At 35.8% G+C, this 19,194-nt stretch overlaps 1 protein-coding gene across 7 annotated transcripts in view; it reads right to left on the bottom strand.

Annotated features, from left to right (window-relative positions):
* Positions 1 to 19,194, bottom strand: part of LOC134530599 (tudor domain-containing 6-like) — a 229,928-nt gene that overhangs the window by 19,556 nt on the left and 191,178 nt on the right. For all 7 annotated transcript variants that reach the window (XM_063365580.1, XM_063365575.1, XM_063365578.1 and 4 more), the window contains 6 exons: positions 8,731 to 8,919; positions 6,879 to 7,122; positions 5,288 to 5,570; positions 3,877 to 4,070; positions 2,966 to 3,079; positions 1,637 to 1,883 (listed from right to left, as the gene is read on the bottom strand). In XM_063365580.1, coding sequence (XP_063221650.1) covers positions 1,637 to 1,883; positions 2,966 to 3,079; positions 3,877 to 4,070; positions 5,288 to 5,570; positions 6,879 to 7,122; positions 8,731 to 8,919 — 1,271 coding nt within the window. The remainder of the gene's footprint in view (positions 1 to 1,636; positions 1,884 to 2,965; positions 3,080 to 3,876; positions 4,071 to 5,287; positions 5,571 to 6,878; positions 7,123 to 8,730; positions 8,920 to 19,194) is intronic.

Below are 19,194 nucleotides of genomic sequence, written 5' to 3'. Positions count from 1 at the left end.
AGTTGTCTTAGGGCTGGGAGCCCTATTTAGCCTCATGCACTCTTGTTGCACTCTTGTTGCCCACGCTGCCTCCGCTAGCAGCCGCCTCCACACATTGCCTCCAGATGCCGACGTTGCTACGGTTGACAGCGAGGGCAGTTTGGATGCTTCAGGGTACTTCTAGAACCAGCCAGTGGGCAGGTGTAGTTTATCATACTGCAATACATAACTTCAAACCTACCTTAGTTCATAAGGAAATCTTTCTCTCTACTGTCAGCTATCTTTCTACCATCAGGATCCTTTGTCTGCACCCCACCGACCCTGAGGGATGGAACAGGAAACACAGCTTGGTGACCTGGGTTCGACCCTCGCCGACATAGAAGAGAGGTGGGTTCTCCGTGGCTGGATTACCCCATTACATTGGTCCGCCCGAAAAATAGCCCACTGTGGATCACGACCCGAATGCTTGAGTAGGACTGAAAGAACCCTGCAAAATTGGTACGTTGAGAAAACAGTCAGAACTGAGGATGGGTCAATCTGTCAGAAATAACTTTCTTTCCTTCCCAGTGCACCGCACCATCTGGGCCTGGTTGGCAAGGCTTCGAAACCCCTTGTCCTTTATCCTACTCTGTCTGGCCTCATATCCTATTGAAATAGGGAGGGAGTGAAGCGGCAGGAAGCCCTATTGGCTTGGCTGGCTAAGGAGGGAAACCCACAACCGAGCCGTGGCACAAGTTCAGAGGGCAGGATCAGAGGCACCCTGGCCTCCAACCATACCACTGTTCACGTCATCGAGTCATCTTGCCACCAAAGAAGCCTCCTCCCATCGGAGGGAGTTTACGCGAGAAGTCACACCAGTTCCTGGCTCCTGCTGACCCTGCGTAAGAAGAACTCGGGAGCCCTGCTGAAGGGGACTAACTCAGGTGCTGGCTCCTGTCACACCTCTCCCACCGACGCCGTCCAAGCGACCACAGGAGGTGCATCCGGCCAGTGACCCGTGCGGAAACATTCTGCCTGGTCTGCGCCGCCACCTAGCCTGTTCTGGAGCCCAAGCACCTGGCCGCAGATGCTTCTTTTAAGGGACCGGTCACAGCCTTCCGCCCCCAGCTGTCTTGTGATGGGACAGTATAAAAAAAGGCTACTCACCGGTCCCATCATCCATGCATTTGAAACCAGGAGGGCGACAAACTATAAATAATATTTGACAAACTACATTTAAATATTTGGTCAGTGCTAGAACACGAGTGCCCAGGATTACAAACAACCTATGTCTTAAAAATCACCCATATTATCTATATAAAATTAAAATACTATACATATACCTAGTAACATAAAAATATCAGATAAATTAATTTAATAATCTGTGGATGAAGATATCTTAATTATTTGTCACAATGTTTTCTTGGAATACAGAATTAATTTTCTAATGCAATTAATAAAAAAACAGGAATAAAGAATTAGCATTATAAGCACTACATTATGTATTGCGTTCACCTGGACTGTTCGGAAAAAATTATGGTTTAGGTGAGCATAAAACCATAACACGTGGATTATTTGACAGTTAATTATTCCCATTAATTTCTCTTAAATTCTGTGCTGCAGATTGAAACAGAAACTTAAGAATTAACAACCTCTGTTTCATCATTATTTTACTTACGACTTTTGTTGGAGTCAGCCTTGGAGGATGAATGGTTCTGGACAGCAGACTGAAGCGATGTGCAAGGTTCTGCCACAGCGCTGTTATTGGTTGCATTTGCCTGCAAGTTACTCCCACTGCAGCTGATTGGTGGACTTGCAACAGCCGGCACAACAGTGGGGTTCGCATTGTTCAAAATTCCAACAATTCTCTCATTGATGGAGACACCAGTCTCCGTACATAAGACCACACCATCAGGATGTTTTTCCTGAAAAATAACAAAAAAAATCCATATAAATTGAGCCCAGGCTTATACACAATTTACGAGAATGGTTTTCATGAAAATGATCAGTGAAATATTTAGAATAAATAAACCAGTAAACCAGCATCTTGGGAACAGTAATTTAGAGTGACACACAGTATCACAGGTAGGGGGTTGGTAATTTCCCAATGCTTGAGGTAAAAAATAAATCATTACAATTTTTTTCCAATTATTTTGATAATAATTACTGAATTTAAAGATGGCGGACATAATTCAAATTGCGGAATCAGGTTTTTATAAAAGTTCTATTAAAATTAAATGAACTAAATTTTTTATGAATTTATAAAGTTTTCCCAATATTTTTTGGATAACAGATTTTCAAGACGGCGGCCAAAATTCAAAATGGCGGAATCTTTGTGTATGAAACAAATTTACTGTCATCAGAACTGAAGAAGTATTTAAAATTTCGGCTCTCTAGTTCACGTGGTAGTGGTTTGAATTTAACTTGCAAGATTTGAACTGAACTAAACAGACAGACAAACAAACAAACATGTGAAGTTAAATAAAAGCTTGTAACAAGAGCTTCGTGTTCTTTTTTTTTGTTGCTTTTATTGTGAATACAGTTACTTAATGATTTATGTTCGTACATACAAAACATTAAAACAACAATTTTTATTATAAAGAAATTAAATGTTATACACACATGAGTTAGCATATTTCTAATGTCAATATTTTAAAACCAACTGAAACCACAACTAAAATAAACAGAAAACCTACAAAAATAAACCATGGAAATAAATCCTTTAGTACTAAGCTGAAGTTGACTAAGCTGGGAATTGGGAATGCTCAGTTGCAGTTACATACATGTATGACAAGTTAAATACTACAAGGAAACCACATCAAACAAGCAAACAGTGATATATCTCAAATATTTTATGTGGTAATTGGTTTTCAATTTATATGTTACAAGCAGGTTGAAAACACATGTAAGTACAAGTAGCTGGTAAAATTGATGACAATGCAAACTGTGGACATGTGAAATGCAGGAACATTCGTACACAGGTTTCACTGTATGTACTTCAACTTACCATTCGTAAAACAACTTTTTCATCCACAAGTTTCTTGATAAAGTTCACCAGTTCAAAAGTCATTTTGCAGCTGCCAACACCTTTCAGGCTTACATGTAGGCATGGGCATGCAAACTGGAATAGAAGAAGAGTAACTTTTACACATTGTCCACAGCAATAACACATTTCTCTTGCATCTGGCAAAACATACAAGAGAAAGAGCTCAAACATCTTAAAAACAGGAGAGGAAATTTGTTTCAAAAAAAAATACCTGCAGGCAATCAGTGATCTGAGCAGAATTTTAGGTCACGCTAGCCAAAAGTTTAACATTGAAAGAAGTTTCCTGAGAAGTTTTTAACTCTGTACATGGTCTGCAACTATAACAACTTCTAATAACTTCAACTTCAACTTCTAAGAAAGATTCCTGTTTCATAATCATGAGTACATACCTATGTCCATCCTTTTACTGAAATATTATTTCAGTGATAGATTTTAATATAACAAAAGGTCAAAATAAAATAATTATTAATAGTAGCAATACATGCAGTATCCCACAACAAAGAAATGGCATATAACTGTAAATGAGAGGCAAAGGCAGTATAGTAGAAGTTTAGACACAGCCTAATAGGTAGGTATATCTAAGCTACCAATTCTTTTGCTTTCATTTTCCATACATTGTAGCATTATTACATTAAATCTCTACAACTATATAGATTTTTCATGAGACACTATTAGCAAGGAACTTGTACGTACAAGCCTTTTGTACTTGTAGACTTGTACGCTTGTACCTGCATGGAATAGAGCTGTACACTAGTTTTTACTGAAGACATCTTGAGTAGCTGCACTTAGAAGTAATCAGACTGCAAGAAATTCACTATTCCAAAATCAAGAAACATAGTAAAGCAAAAAAGTTAGTCTATTTTGTTACGAACCTTTTTCAAATCCTCAGAAATGTACTTGAGCTTGTTAAACATGACTCCATACTCTGAGTTTCCATAGTCAAGGTAGTAAATGTCACAAAATGAGCCGGTGACAGATCGCACTTCGCATCTGTAGAACCTGTTGTCCTCGACAAACTTGCACGCCAGCACATCACCCACTCGTGGCGGCTGTTGCAAGAATCCAGCTAGAAAAAAAAAAAAAAAACACACGTGACACACGCGAGTTGTGAAAATGAGCTGTCTTTCAATTTCAAAATGCAACCCCCTAAGAAAACAAACAAAACTTAATAAATTATGTTTTACCACAAAATAGCAGATAAATATAATCACTCACTTCCAGTTTCACCATTTCCTTGCTATTTACACCAAGTATACCTATGGTGCCAAGTAAGCTTGGCAAAACACAAACTTTTCTCTTCTTAAATTTCCTTCATTTCTGGCTCCTTGAGAAGTGTTATTAGCTAGTATTCATTACATCAAATCTATTATATTTAATAAACCCAATATACATAAAGCTAAATGTTATGTTAAAATACATGTTTCTTTAATGCAATTATTTTTTTCTCATGTACTATACCTATGTGCTATGTGTTTGCAAACAGCTTATAATTACCTATATTTACTTGATGCACAATCTTGCAAACAGAAGTTGAATGCCAAAAATGGTGCTGGTTTGTATAGTTCAATAAAAATCTCAATAAAATAACCAAGGTGAGATGGAATTTAAAAAAAACCAAGAGCTAAATATTTTTACATAACTGTGAATATGTATAAATAGTATAAGGTGAAAAATTTTAATTCATTAATTTTAAACATAATTTATTTAATTTGTAAAATGCCTACCACCAGTACGAGACTCAAGGAGCAGGCACAACAAATATACAAAGACAAAACATGTACAAAAGGACAACACAAAAGAGACAAAACACATAGATGGACACATTAATTAACTACATACATAAAAAAAGTACCCAGAAAAACTAAACATTTACAGGGAAGTAACTTCAGGATACATCAAAAACAGAGAAATGTAAAATAATAAAGCAGAATTAATAAGTTACTTAACTAAATTGCATTTTTTGTTTATTAAAGTTTGTGAATAATCTATAAATGAAGTCAATGATTTTATGGAGGGTACACAAGGAAGATTGCAATCGACTATTAAAATGAGGGATCTTTAAACCAGTATCATCAAATATATAATTGCATTTGACGTGATTATAACATTTTCGAATAAAGAGAGCATCTAAGAGGTTTACGATCAGAAAGAAAAAGTCAAAGATGGATTGGGAAGATGTTTAGAATTAATTATTTTACTACGTACTATCAGAAGTATTTACGATATTCCAGATTGAAACGTACAGAACTCTACGATTCGGGAACTGAAACAACTAGTACATACCTTGGATGCAATACGCGTGCAAGGTCTCCGAGAAGGTTGCGAACAACTGCACATGTTCCGGCACGAGCGACGAGACATGCACATCTTCTGGCCCGTTGTAGAACGACACCCTGACAGGGTCACCATCCCGCAGCACGACACGTGTCACGCCAATCTCCTCCGAGCTCGGTTCCCAAGCGCTCAGATCCACCGAGCAAAGGGGCGAGTTGGTTATCGACAGAACCAAGCACGTCACATGACTGCTGCTCACAGACCTCACTTGAAAAATAAAAGCATCTTCACTCTGAAACATAAAAAAAAAGACCAAAAGAGTTGGGTTGATTAATACTCAAATCATACATAAACAGTGGCATTTCATTGCAAAGTGCATCTCAGGTTTTGATTTCAAAGCTTTGAATGACACTTAACTTTTAATAACAGTCTAGTATAAGATACTTTCATTACAGTACCAAAATTGAGGAATTTTTTTCAGGTAATTTGTGATGAGATTTCACTGTGCATCAATTTAAAAAAATTGCATTCAGCTATAAGTGTACGAGCATTAGGTATTTTATTTATATATATTTATAGACTATAGAGAAAATGTTTTCATGGCAATATTTCTATCAAATACAAACATTAAACATATAAAATAAAAAGTGATTAAAGTGCATTTATAGTATACAAATAAAATAAATGTTTTGGGTTGAATACTTTACACTAAATGCATCTGCTCCACTATGCAACGAACTCGAGAAGGCAAACAATTATTGTGGTTTCAGCACTATTACATAGTGCACAGTACCTGCCTTCTCCGTATGTCAACTACGTAGTCTGGTAGGGAAATCCTAAACTGGTTACGAAGCATGGAGACACATTATTACTGTCCGTTTTCATTTCAGCACAGTATTTCCTGTTTTCTAGCAGGTTAAATTTCTGTATTGATTTTTTGAAGAAGATATCTTAATAACGGACACAACATAATATCATAAACATGTTTGAACAGTAACACTCATCTGTATTTTTAATTTCTATAGATAAGCTTATTACAACTTGTTTTAAATACCATTGAACTGCATATTAATTCTGCTATGTTATAACTGTTTAAACTATACTGACATTCGACAATTCACTAAAATCACTAATACGTAGAGACAAGATTTTATGGTTTTATTTTTGGTCCAATTAAATTTTTAAAACAGAGAATTTCACTGTTATTGTTCTTATTTTTATAAAAGCTGTTTTGTAATACTTACTCCACCAAATTAGGGATAAAATTTATACACTGCAATTTTTTAGTAAAATAATTTTTAATAAATTGGTCTAAAACAAGTACGTTCAGAAAAATAAAACCAAATTAGATAGCATTTATAGTTTGAATTGATTCAATAAACAATAAAACAAATTAAATAAATTTTTCTGATCCATGCAAGTGGGTACAATTTTATGTATGGAAATAATGACATTCCTTGAATTTCAAATATTTTTAAATATTACATTTTTTTATGATTTGAATTAAGTTTTATTAAAATGCTACTTAATTCCATGATATATGTAACTTGCTTTTTGGTGCTACACGGTGTATTCTGGTGTTAGGATGTGTTCAACGCACCTTAGCACACTTTCCGAGGAACTCTTCCTCGTTGACGTAGTAGCTGGTGACCACACACTTGACCGCGAACCTCGGCAGGGCCGCCAAGTGAGGGGGCAGCTCCCTGACCTCGGTGACACTTTCGATGATGCCGACGTCCACGAGCACAACCTTGTACGTGCCGCTGCTCTCGGACGCCACGCGGGCGCGGCACAGACCGCCCTGCGAGGGTGACCGTGCCAGCACCACATCCCCGGCAACTGGCCTGGGGGCACAAACAACCTTCACTTCTCACTCACAGTCATGAAAACTCTACAATTTGTCCTTAAGAAAAAACATTTAAGTGATTAATTTTGATTTATTTATTTGTAATTGTAACATGCCAACTAACAGGACAAAGCCTTTAATGGTAGGCACACAAATAGACACAAATACACTCACAATAATAAACATATGGAAAAACACAAAACAATACAATATAATACAATATAAAAACAAAACACATAACAAAGACAATAAAACAAAATTCAAAAGTTACAATTTAGAGTAGACAACACATAACTAAAACACACATGATTATTAAGAACTAAGGAAAATAATTAAAGTCTTTATCAAATTTATTAAAGTTGGTTATTAGCCTAAAGATAACATCATTATTTCTGTTAACTGTACATAAAGTGGAAGTTAAAACGACTATTAAAAGGAGGTACTCTTAAACCTGTGTTGTCAAGTATATATTTACAGTTCAATTTGTTAGTATAACAGTTTTTATTGAAAATAGAGTCAAGTAATTCTCTTCGACTTGAGAGAGAATCAGATAATACTATAGAACTGTCATGAAAAAACTAGAAATGTGTTACAAATTGTTTTCAATTTGTACACTATTCAAGTGTTAAGTTTAATAGCCTTACCAGAAATTGCTTATAGACCAACATTACAACAGACTAGGCTAGTAACTAGTATTTTAATGTTCATTAATACCATTCGTAGTTCAAAGAAAAATAACTAAAAATTACTTAGCTATTATTTGTGTTTCCTTCATAAGAAATGGTAAAACAATGTAATACTACGTATGTATTAACGTATATTGGATACTTAACTGTGTGTGGTTGAAACAATGGTGGGGGCAGAAGTTTGAGGTAAGGTTTGATGAAAATGACACACTACTGGATGTATTTTAAGGCATTCAAGAGAATGGATTAACTTAGTAACTGAGGAAAAAAAAAGAGGACAAGGAATGAAGAAATGCTTAATACCACAATGCTGATAGAGCTTATATTTACAAAATACATCACCATGAAGTTAAATAAAATATTAAGTAGTGACTACTGACATTGTTTTAACATTGTAACATTTTGAGTACAGAATTGTATAAAAAAAACTTTTAACATTAATTAATACCCAGTATGTACAAACGGATATATGTTCTGCATTTCAACCCTTTCCAACCAGAAATTTAAGATTTAATTATGTGATTAATAGTTCACTATTTAGTTGATTCAGTTACAATGGTAATACAAACTTACCTATCTCATGACAAAATTGCTATGTAAATACATCTTTATAAAATTTAATCATTATGAGGAGGGAACATTAGTGAAAAACATTGAAGTGAATGTGACTGCAGCTACCTCAATTCAAATGATGATATCTAGTCAATATTCGAATGGCAGACTACAAAACCCCTTAAATCTCTCGGGGATGATAGCAAGCTCCAGCACTACAGCAGAGATACCATGTTAAGCTTGTAACTTAAACAAAGATATTACATTATTTTGTATAAACTTTTATTCTGAACTACAAAAAACAAAGTTTGATTAAAGGGAAATTATTAACATTGTCAAAGCAAACAAAAATCATAGCAAATACATACCTGAAAGACTTGTCAGCTGGAAACTCTATGCCCGATTTTCGAAGCTCAATCAATTGGTCATAAACACTTCTGCTAGCATCTGAGACAGCCGTAACTGTGTAGTAACTGCCTGAATATTTCTTGATGAAGTGAAGTGCTCCTCCAATGTTACCCTCAGTTGTTAGGAACTTAAGACAGGTATTCTGAAAACTAAATGATAAAAAATTATAAATGTTAGAGAAGATACATCAATGTTTTCAAATAAATAGGCAATACTCATTCAATTGTAACTGAACTATGTTATTTGTGAATAAAAACATTCCACTTGCCCGAAGTAAAATTTCCATACAACCAATTAGCACCAGACCTGTTGAAAGTACCATTCTACTCAATATTGTCTTGCACGGAATACCATTTACAGTCACACACATGCTATCTCTAATTATTTGTTTATCAGTAGAATGCAGTATGAACTAAAATGTTATAATTAAGGTTTCCAGCTTTCAAACTGCACAGAACATTTTTCTGAGACAAACCAACTTTACTATAAGTAATAAATTTATTTGTGCACTTCTAGAACACTACTGTAACTAGAACTGGTGTTTCTGTTTAAAAGTTAAAATGTTCAGTTTCATTACTGAAAGTCTCCTTATTTTATGAACAGAAAAACACTACACTGTCAGCCATGAGCAGTTATATCAAGCTGCCATCGTTTTTTTTTTTTTTTTGCTTAATCTTGAAGTGAACTTGTAAAATATATACTTGTCCACATTTCTCACGTCACCCTTAAAAACTAAAAATATCTTTCTGTGTCTTTTCAGATGCTGCATGTCAGGCCATAATGGCACATTTCTAAAAAAATATCTTGCTGTATTTTACTCAGAACACGTAAAAAATTTTAATAAAATAATGTTACATTAATAAAGTAAAGAAATTCACATGTAAGACTTGTAAAACCCACTTTCATGTATTCAAGTGGCTGAATAAAATTGATACAAAATTTTCATATTTGGGAGCACTACTGATTTTTACAGTCTCAGCTAAAGTTTTCTTTAGCTTCTGATTGTATGGAGTAGGATGTGTGGTCAGTTGACTTCATATACAGAAGCAATCCAGAGGTAAACATAACCTTAAGATGACTGGCTGATGAGGTGAGCTCCTCAACTGCACAAGAGACGAGGCAGAGAACGTGGTAAGGCACAGAAGATGCAACATAAAACTAGACTGGGGTGGCGGTGTCTGGTCAACTATTGCAACCACTGATAGACAGAAGATTTTATGGTTTTATTTTTAGTCCAATTTAATTTTTAAAACAGCAATTACCAGTTTCATTAGTTTTATTTTTATTAAAGCTGTTTTGTAATACTTACCCCACAAAATAGTGGCAAAATCTATATGCTGCATTTTTTATGATAAAATAATTTGTAATTAATAGGTCTAAGAATAAAAATGAAGAAGAGAGCATTTGTGATTTAAAAGTGATTCAATAAAAGATGCACAGTAAAATTAATAAAATTAATTTTTTGATTCATCCACTTTGGTACAATTTTTTATTATTTTAATTAATTTTTGGTTAAATGCTACTTGATTCCATGACATAATTCACATAACGGTACCACGTGGTGCATTAACTTGCTTTTCTGTGTTAAGAGGTGTTTTGACATACTTTTCTGTTATTTCAGTTTTGGCACAATTTACCGTATAATCTCATCTCTACTGACAGTAAATGATTCAGGAAAAATCGGGGGACATGGTGTTAAGAGTGGTTACATCACTCACCTCTCAACAAGGCTGCACAGGTTCAACCAAGTTCGCTGTCACAACTACAAACCACGTGCATGTCCATTTTCCTCAACATTAAACTGTACATTCTTTCTCTCTCTTTAGATAATTTTTTCCCCCCTTAAGATTATATACCTAAGTAAACCAAACAGTTTGTGCCCTGATTATTTTAATTTATCTAAATTTTGAGAGGAGAAAAAAAAAATTTTCTACCAGTAAATATGGAATCTTACTTCAAATGGTAAGAGATTTATAAGGTTCTTTTCTTTTTAGCCCTTTTGTTCACAGCAATTTGTTAAGTAGTGTATTTAAAATTTCTGGTATGGTACTGTTCGTAAGTGCTTGTACCGGCATTGCCTGTGAATAATTTAAATTGCAACAGGTGTATGAACCTTTAGAAACTAGATTATATTGTCCAACACAGAACTAATATTTTCTAGTGACAGAAATAAAAAAAATAAAAAATTCATAAAAGTGTGTACTTGAATAATTAATAATTGTATTGGTCCACATACAACAAATATTTGTATTCTCCTCCCCCGTTTAGTTTGTAAGACCAAAAGTTTCCTTGTGTAAATTTTTGGTTTCCAGTGTCACATTTGAAAATTACCTACCATTGTTGGACATCTAATGCCTTAGAATTTACAGTACACATGTTTCACAAAGGAAAAGGTTACTGCATAGCTTATTCTTGAAGTGCAGTATGTACAGTACATCTCACGAACAATTGGACTTATACTGACAGGCATGGGCATAGAATTCCTGGAGGGGGGGAGGAGGCAGGGGAACAGGGGGCCCCAGGCCCCCCTGAAATGAAAAAGCCCCTCTTTGAGGGAGGGGGGGGGGGGGCGTTTGAGTTTGCAAAATCATATCCTTGAAATGGGAATGGTATATTGTATCCCATGCGCCCCCAACAGGGAATCCTACAGATTTTCATTCATGCTGACAGGTAATCAAAGTTTTTAGTTTGATAGTTGAATATTATTCATAATTTCTGATAAAATATTGGAACAAAATTTGTTAAGTCTGGATGGTAGACATCACCCCCTCCCTGATCAGATGACTGCGACCACCAATGAGATGTCACCCCATCGGCCAGCAAACATGCACTGCATCATGCAAATGGTTCGTACGACTTCATGTGTTTATATAAGGATAGGCCTTCCAGTGTCGCCAAGCGAAAAAGACGGGTTGAAGCTAAGTTCTCAGAAATTCGTAAAACTAACAATTTATGGTAATCAACCAAACATTCAGCAGTTATAAGTTTCAAAGTAGTTATACAGTTATCCATTTTATTCTATAATTAATTAGAATTATTTTTTTCATCATTTACTTTTTATTAAATTAATTTAATGTAAAATCATATTACTAAAGTGTAAACATCTTAGCTCTGGGTTTACAGCATTTGGTAAGAGTAATTTTGTGAGTAGCATGGCAGTCGCATGTAACGGGAATGAGTAACATGGTTGTGGCGGATAGCGCAAACCAAAGTTCAGAGAGGCAAATTGAATGATTCAAATTATTTTAAATTATCATCCCAAGTAGAAACTACAAATAATGAATAAATGTGACTTTCTTATTTGACGTTTCTTTGGAGTTATTATTTTATATCTCTGGATTGTTCATTCCCTCCACCCAACCCTCCATTTTTCCATCTCCCTTCCAAACTCTCCAGCTCGTTCTTCAGCCTCTATGATTCTCTTACTTAAGCAATAAGCCCAATGATATTTGGGGTCACTCACCTAACTTCACTTTGGCCTGTGATGATGTTCAACATGGTGATTGCTATTGTTAAAGATACCAAAGACTACCTATGCAACAATTTGAAAAATGACCCCTTCTGCATATATTCATGTATAAAGCTACTTGGTATTTAGTGCTCTCTTCTAAACTGTGGAACTTTTTGATATTTGATATGTCTTTTGCATTGTTATGATAGAATTTTAGAGAGTAGGTTTCAGGAAACTTAGGTTCTGTAAATTCCTAGTTTAGGTTGGATCAGTAGCGATTTAAGTTGTTTCAGAATCTTAATATGTTTGACGAAAAATGTGTTAACTTCCTACTAAATGAACAGTCAAAATGTTTGTATGATGAACGATCATTTTTAACATGTTAAAATGTAAATAAATTGTGAATATGTAATTCAATAGTTTGATTAGTTAAGCATTGGCTACTAAAAAACTTTTTATTGCAGACTGGGAGAGAATCAACGTGGAAAGAAAGGTGTCGGAGGTGGCAGTAAGCTAGGATCATCTGGCAGCAAGCAGGAAATTCCTGAATGGATGGATGTTTTTGCTGGCTGCTAAAGATAAAGCATAATCTCAAAAATTGTTAAGCAGCAAGCAAGCTATCCCCAAGAGTGTCTTAGCACTCACCAGAGATGTGCACCATCTAATCTCGGTAAAGAGAAAATTCATGTGTGCTCATTTTGCAAATACAATTATAATAGAAAACTCTGATACAAAATTTAATGTAGAATTCTTAAAATTAATGCCAAGCATGACAGATGTACACAAATTGTGTTTTCAACTACATTTCTGGATGCAAAATTGCTGCCTGAGCAGCCACTTCAACTATAGAATCATTGATTTGCAGAGCGAAAAATTTAACTATATGTATAATGAAACTGCTTTGATGAAAGTGAAAGACTTTTAAAGATACTAAACTTCAGCTTTGAACCTGATTTTCAACCAAAAATTTTATTAAATTACCACCCCTGTTGTTAAAATTCACTTACCAGTTAATACTATAAAAGTCTTTCAATTTCTCTTATTGAATTTTGGTTCACACCATCCACCACAGATGCAGCACTGTGGTTGTTACACATTTCCATTCTGTGACTTCTGTCGCATTCACGAAATTACTCCCATCAAATGCCGTGTACAGAGAGAGATAAGATGTTACACACCAAAAATTGAATTACTTAACACAGGTTACATACCAAAATAATAAAAAATACTTTATGGGAAAAAAAAAAAATCACAATTCAAAAACACAAAAATTATTTAAATACGTTAATCTATGCCATATTTACTACAGCTTTATTCATGCCTCTTTCGTCAGTAGAGTGATTTGCATGGCCTCACTTCGAAACAGCAAGTGGCAATTAGGAAAAAAAAAAATTGGTTGTCTGTAGTCGATTTATGGACGATAGTTTAATGTGACGTCATAACAAAACATTGATGAAATGATTGCATACTTTTATGAATAAAATTGAATCATTTTTATTTTTTGACGTGACAATGTCTAATAAATCGACGAACGCCGGCTGCACGCACGAAAAAGTGTCCCACTACGGATGTGTCCTGTTTGCTCATTGTACGCATGCGTGGCATCTCTCTTCATGCTCATTGTACGCATGCGCGGCATCTCTCTTCCACTCGATTGGAACAACCATCGATTTGACTTTTCAATCATATTTTCGTCGTTTGAATTATTAATATTATGTAATTTAACGATCGTCCACCGATTTTCAGCATAATTGGTACGATTATTTAAAAGTAATGTTGAATATTCAAATACGTTTTGAACCAACAAAGGAGTTTTACAGTTACACATAATAAATCAAATTACAACCGGGATCTTTTGATCAATGTTTTAAAAAATATTGTAACACATTATAAATAAGTTTGGTGTATTTGGGATGTGTATTTGTTATAAAATCGAGTTATAAAAACGAAATAATATTATTCCCCTACCGTGAACAAAATTTTTATAAATGTATATATAACATCTGAAACTATTAATTATCGAATATGGCCTCGTGGGTGAGCGATCAGCGACGCTATCTTCTAATTGTAAGGTTGTCGGTTCGAATCCCGGCAGGTGCGAAATTTTTTTTGTACTTGTAAAAATAAATACGGCGCAACTAACATTTCAAAAGTAATAAATATATTTGAATAATGAATGCAAATAAAAGTAAATTTATTAATTAAATTGTACATTTCATTTCACTCCTTTGTATCCATACAAAATAGTGATAATTCAATAAAAATGATTCAAATTAAGAAAAAAAATCTCTTCCTCAAAGAATATAATATTTTTAATGCCTAAATGGTTCGGTTGCAGAAGCCTATTACGGCTCAGTCTCAGGCCGAATATATTTCCTTTTCTTCTGGATCAATCATTTCATCAATGTTTTGTTATGACGTCACGTTAAACTATCGTCCGTAAACCGACTTTACAGACAACCAATTTTATTGAATTATCACTATTTTGTATGGATACAAAGGAGTGAAATGAAATCTACAATTTAATTGATAAATTTACTTTTATTTGCACTCATTAATTCAAATAAGTTTATTACTTTAACGAAGAGATTATTTTAACCATAACTTTTATACATGTTTTCTATTTAACTTCTTCCAATCTGTGTTATTCTGCTAAGGATAGGACGATGATAGGAAAAGTAGGAAACGAATGGGAGTGTTTCAAGTTTAATGTGCCTCGAAAAAGTCAAATCGATGGTTGTTCCAATTGAGTGGAAGAGAGATAGATGTGGCGCAAGCGTACAATTAGCGTAATGGGACACAGCGTAACGGAACAATGTGCGTAACGGGACACTTTCGTGCGTGCAGCGGGCGTTCATCGATTCATTAGACGTCACGTCAAAAAGAAAATATGGATTTCATATTTCATTGCATATAAAGGTGATACCAACATGGAAAGATAATGTTCATGTATATGGGGAGTTAATGGTAAAATACATCATTCACACACATAATTACATATACAAATCAGCTTACACACAGAATCATACATTTAAAGATACTTAACTCACCGATGATGTGAAGGAAAATGGCTTACCCAACACCAAGATGCAGTCAAAAATAATATATTTGCGCCATGGACTCTGCAGCAATGCTAGGAGGAACGGGTTAGCAAAGAGCAATGAAAATGTTACATTGAAATGCATGAAAACAGAATTACGCCACGGACTCGGTCGCAATGCTAGGAGGTTCAGGTTAGCAAAGAGCAATATATGAAAAAATAATTGGCTTTGAAAAGTCGGTTTATGGACGATAGTTTAGCGTGACGTCATAAAAAAAAACATTGATGAAATAATTGCATACATTTATGAATAAAATTGAATCATTTTTATTGAATTATCACGTGGAAGAGAGATAGATGCGGCATAAGCGTACAATGAGCGTAATGGGACACATCGTAACGTGACAGTGTGCGAAACGGGACACTTTTTCGTGTGTGTAGCCGGCATTCATTGATTTATTAGACGTCACGTCAATAAGCGTAACGGGACAATGTGTGTAACGGGACACTTTTTCGTGCGTGCAGCAGGCATTCATAGATTTATTAGTATTAGACGTCACATCAAAAAGTTTTATGGCTGTAGTTTAAAAGTCATCCTCAGAAAGCAAAGAATATGGTGATATACTACTGTGGTCTGGTAGCAGGGTGTCAGGACAAACAGATAAACAATCTCAATGACAAACATACGTCCAGTGACAATTCCGGACCAGGACTGCTAAATCATCACCTCACCGAACATCAGGAAATAAAGAAATTGGGGGTGTGTGTGTTTGTCAAACATACTTTGGAATGTTTAAAATCTACTTTTTTTTAAATTTGTCATTGGTTTTTTGTTTTTATTGCTATTATTTAAAATCAACGTTCTATTAATTTTTATTCTTTGGTTTTTTTTGTTTTTTATTATTACGTATTTAAAATTAACATGAATACGCATAGTCAGTGTTGAAATTTTAATCTAAATTTTGTACATAGGCTATGGTTCTGAGATGTTTCTTCAAGTCTTCAGTGTTTTCGTACTTTTCTTGGCTCATCCGAATTTTTTCGTCGATATTCTTGTACAACTTTTTTCTTTTTTTCCCTTCTATATTAAGCTCCATCCTCATGTACATAATGTTGGCATTTTCCGCTTCTTTTTTCAGGCAAGATATAAAGTTTTGTATCTTCGGGTGGGGTTTACCAAGACACACATTTATTTTACTGTTCCAACCCTCTACTGCATTATTGGTTCGATGCCTTCGCTTATAACAGGACCATAGCTGCACAGGTATGATGTCATTTTCAAGCCACTGGTCAATGAAGTAATCAAAGAACTCTTCTAGTTTTGAGTTTGAGGGTACTTCTCCATGGATTATGAGCCACCCTTCACATACATCTTCAGGTTTCAGGAAAGCCAGAGCTGCTGCACACATCCGGATGCTGAGTCTCACTTCGTTTTCTTTATATTCATTCGTTAAACCTACGCTTTGTACCTTCCTCCACAGGTAATTCTTCATGTGGAAGAAACAACCATTGATATCAACAGAAGGAAACACTTCTTTGAGTGCCGATATGGCCACTGACTCGAAATCCACGTTTATTGTCCGAGGATTCCACTCTGGAATTCTCTCCATCACCAAACGAAAAAGACGAATGTAAGTTTCTTTCTTCTTGTTGGGAAGCAAAGCAAAAAGAACAGGAAATGCATTTGTTTCTATTTCATTCTTTCCTATATCTACATGAATAGTATAAATCTGTGTGAACTGTTTGCTGCAGCTCCGAAATGTACCAGCCATGAAAAAGTGGCGTTGAGTTCTGAGGCACTCTCTCCCCTTGTCCCCAGCTAAAGCAATGATTCTGTCTTCTCTCCCGCTATCTGTTAAAAGGAAGTTACTGTCATCGCTCATCTTTAAACATTATTCTGATAACACAACATCCTGGCATTCAGTAGGTTCTGCTAATGACCCATGTGCCTGGTATTTATGTCGGTAAAGAGTCCACTTAACTGACAACGCATGTGGTAATTCAGTCACAAATTCATATCCTTTATTGTGTTAAGTGCCCAATTCGTCAGAGTACACTTTTGCCACGGTAACACACTTTTCTCGTACTCTTTTCTCTGCTCTAAAGACAGATTTCATCACGTCAAGTTTAGTAATTTCTGGAATACATTCGTCATCTGACACATTTAAAACTTCCATATTTCTACTAACTAATCTTCCCTTGCAGTTTTTAGTCCTTTCTTGCAAGCAAACCCACGTCACAGCACCGTCAGCATTGACACGCTTCTTTCGGTAAGCATTTCCACCATAAAGCACTGCTGGCTTCCCTTTACAGTTTCAATAACTTTCATCACAACGTTGTGGTGCGTCAACAAAGGAACAGCACCGTAGACTGACTGATTGATAAACAGTCTTCACGCTTGGTGTGCGGGAGAGGAAGAGTGCGGGAGGGGAAGAGCGCAGGAGGGGAAGAATGCGGGAGGGAAAGAGTGCGGGAGGGGGAGGGGAGAGGGTTGTAGTTCGTCAAAAAACCAACAACAGGTGTACATGTCCGCAATTGTCACTGACTGTATACAAATGGTAAAACTTTGCGAGTCAGTGGCCAGAATTGTCGCGAATTTTCCCATTTCTGGAATTGTCTATGGTCGGAATTGTCGCACAACCGGTAGCAGAGGTGATTGCCAGCCGAGGGGGAGGGGTGCCTAAACTAGCAGCCACAGCGAACTGACTCACCCTCCAATTCATGGCATTCCAAAGTCTCATCCAGCCTCATCTGTCTCACTTGCTCACCTATGTAAATTCGCAAAGAGCAGACTAAAGTGGTTAGTGACGCAGTTCACAGGTAAAGCATGTAGTTTATCAACTAAGTGGAGGTTCAGGAGGCAGTTATTAACAGCAGTCTAATGTGGCTTAAGAGATGCAGTTACGAGGAGGGCTGCCTCAGCACAACAGATTCTTGTTCTGTAGGTTCCTAATCCAATGATTTCAATTTACGTTTTATATGGCAGAACTTGGGATGGCTGCTCACACATAGGTAGTGTAACAACCCAGATTACAGCCTTCCTCATGCAATCCAGTAATAATCTTTTGTTATAAATTTAAGTTATTGTAAACGTAATTCTCTGGATTTTTTTTTTTAATTCATAATTTTATTTTTGAAGTAATTTTTTTGCTGGCTTCTTTGTGTGGGAAGGCGTGCTGACATGATTTTCCTTCGTTATTTCCACAACCGAGGCTTTGTTTCACATGCTAGGCGTTTACGGTCACGGGAGTGCGAGAAAGATACATAATCGCTGCGTCGTGGGAACAGAAGAAAGCATTTCGTGGGAGCTTCTGTTGCTATGCGCCGTGATTGGCTGAAAATTACGTCAGCGAGCCCAGGACAATGCCCGCACGAAGGAAAGGAAGGAAGGCTGTATAGTTAGTCATTGTCTGAGCACTGTGCCGAGAGGTCGAGGTCGGACGATGGTTCGCATCATTTATTAATGTTATATTGAACTACTACTTAGCGGCTACGGTCCAAGCGGCGCCTAAAATCCTTCTTTTTTTTTTCTTCGGATATTTAAATAAATTAGAAATTTTTGACCGTAGTCGTAGGCAAAGCTCACAGCGAGGCGACAAAGTGTTTTGTCCAGCAGTCGCTGCCCGGAACTGATCTGGGCAATATAATGTAGATGTATTAAGAAATAAGTGTTTTTTCTCCTTTACGGAGGTACCGTTAAAATTTTTGTTGTGTGCTCTATTGTAAGGAATATAGTGCGATTTTATCATGAATAAAAGAAACAGGTAATCCATCGAACATTGAGCAGTAATTTCTTCGTGACCTGTTTCTAACCTGTATGTTCCACTCATCATCAAATTTGAGCTAGCCGGACGTGGTGGGTGGCAACAGTAGAGGCAAGATTTTATGGTTTTATTTTCAGGCCAATTTCATTTTTAAAACAAGAGGATTTTG

The sequence above is a fragment of the Bacillus rossius genome, chromosome 3, assembly GCF_032445375.1.
Source record: "Bacillus rossius redtenbacheri isolate Brsri chromosome 3, Brsri_v3, whole genome shotgun sequence".
Taxonomy (NCBI): Eukaryota; Metazoa; Arthropoda; class Insecta; order Phasmatodea; family Bacillidae; genus Bacillus; species Bacillus rossius.
The sequence above is the reverse complement of the archived record's forward strand: the minus strand, read 5'-3'. Positions and strand labels throughout refer to the sequence as shown.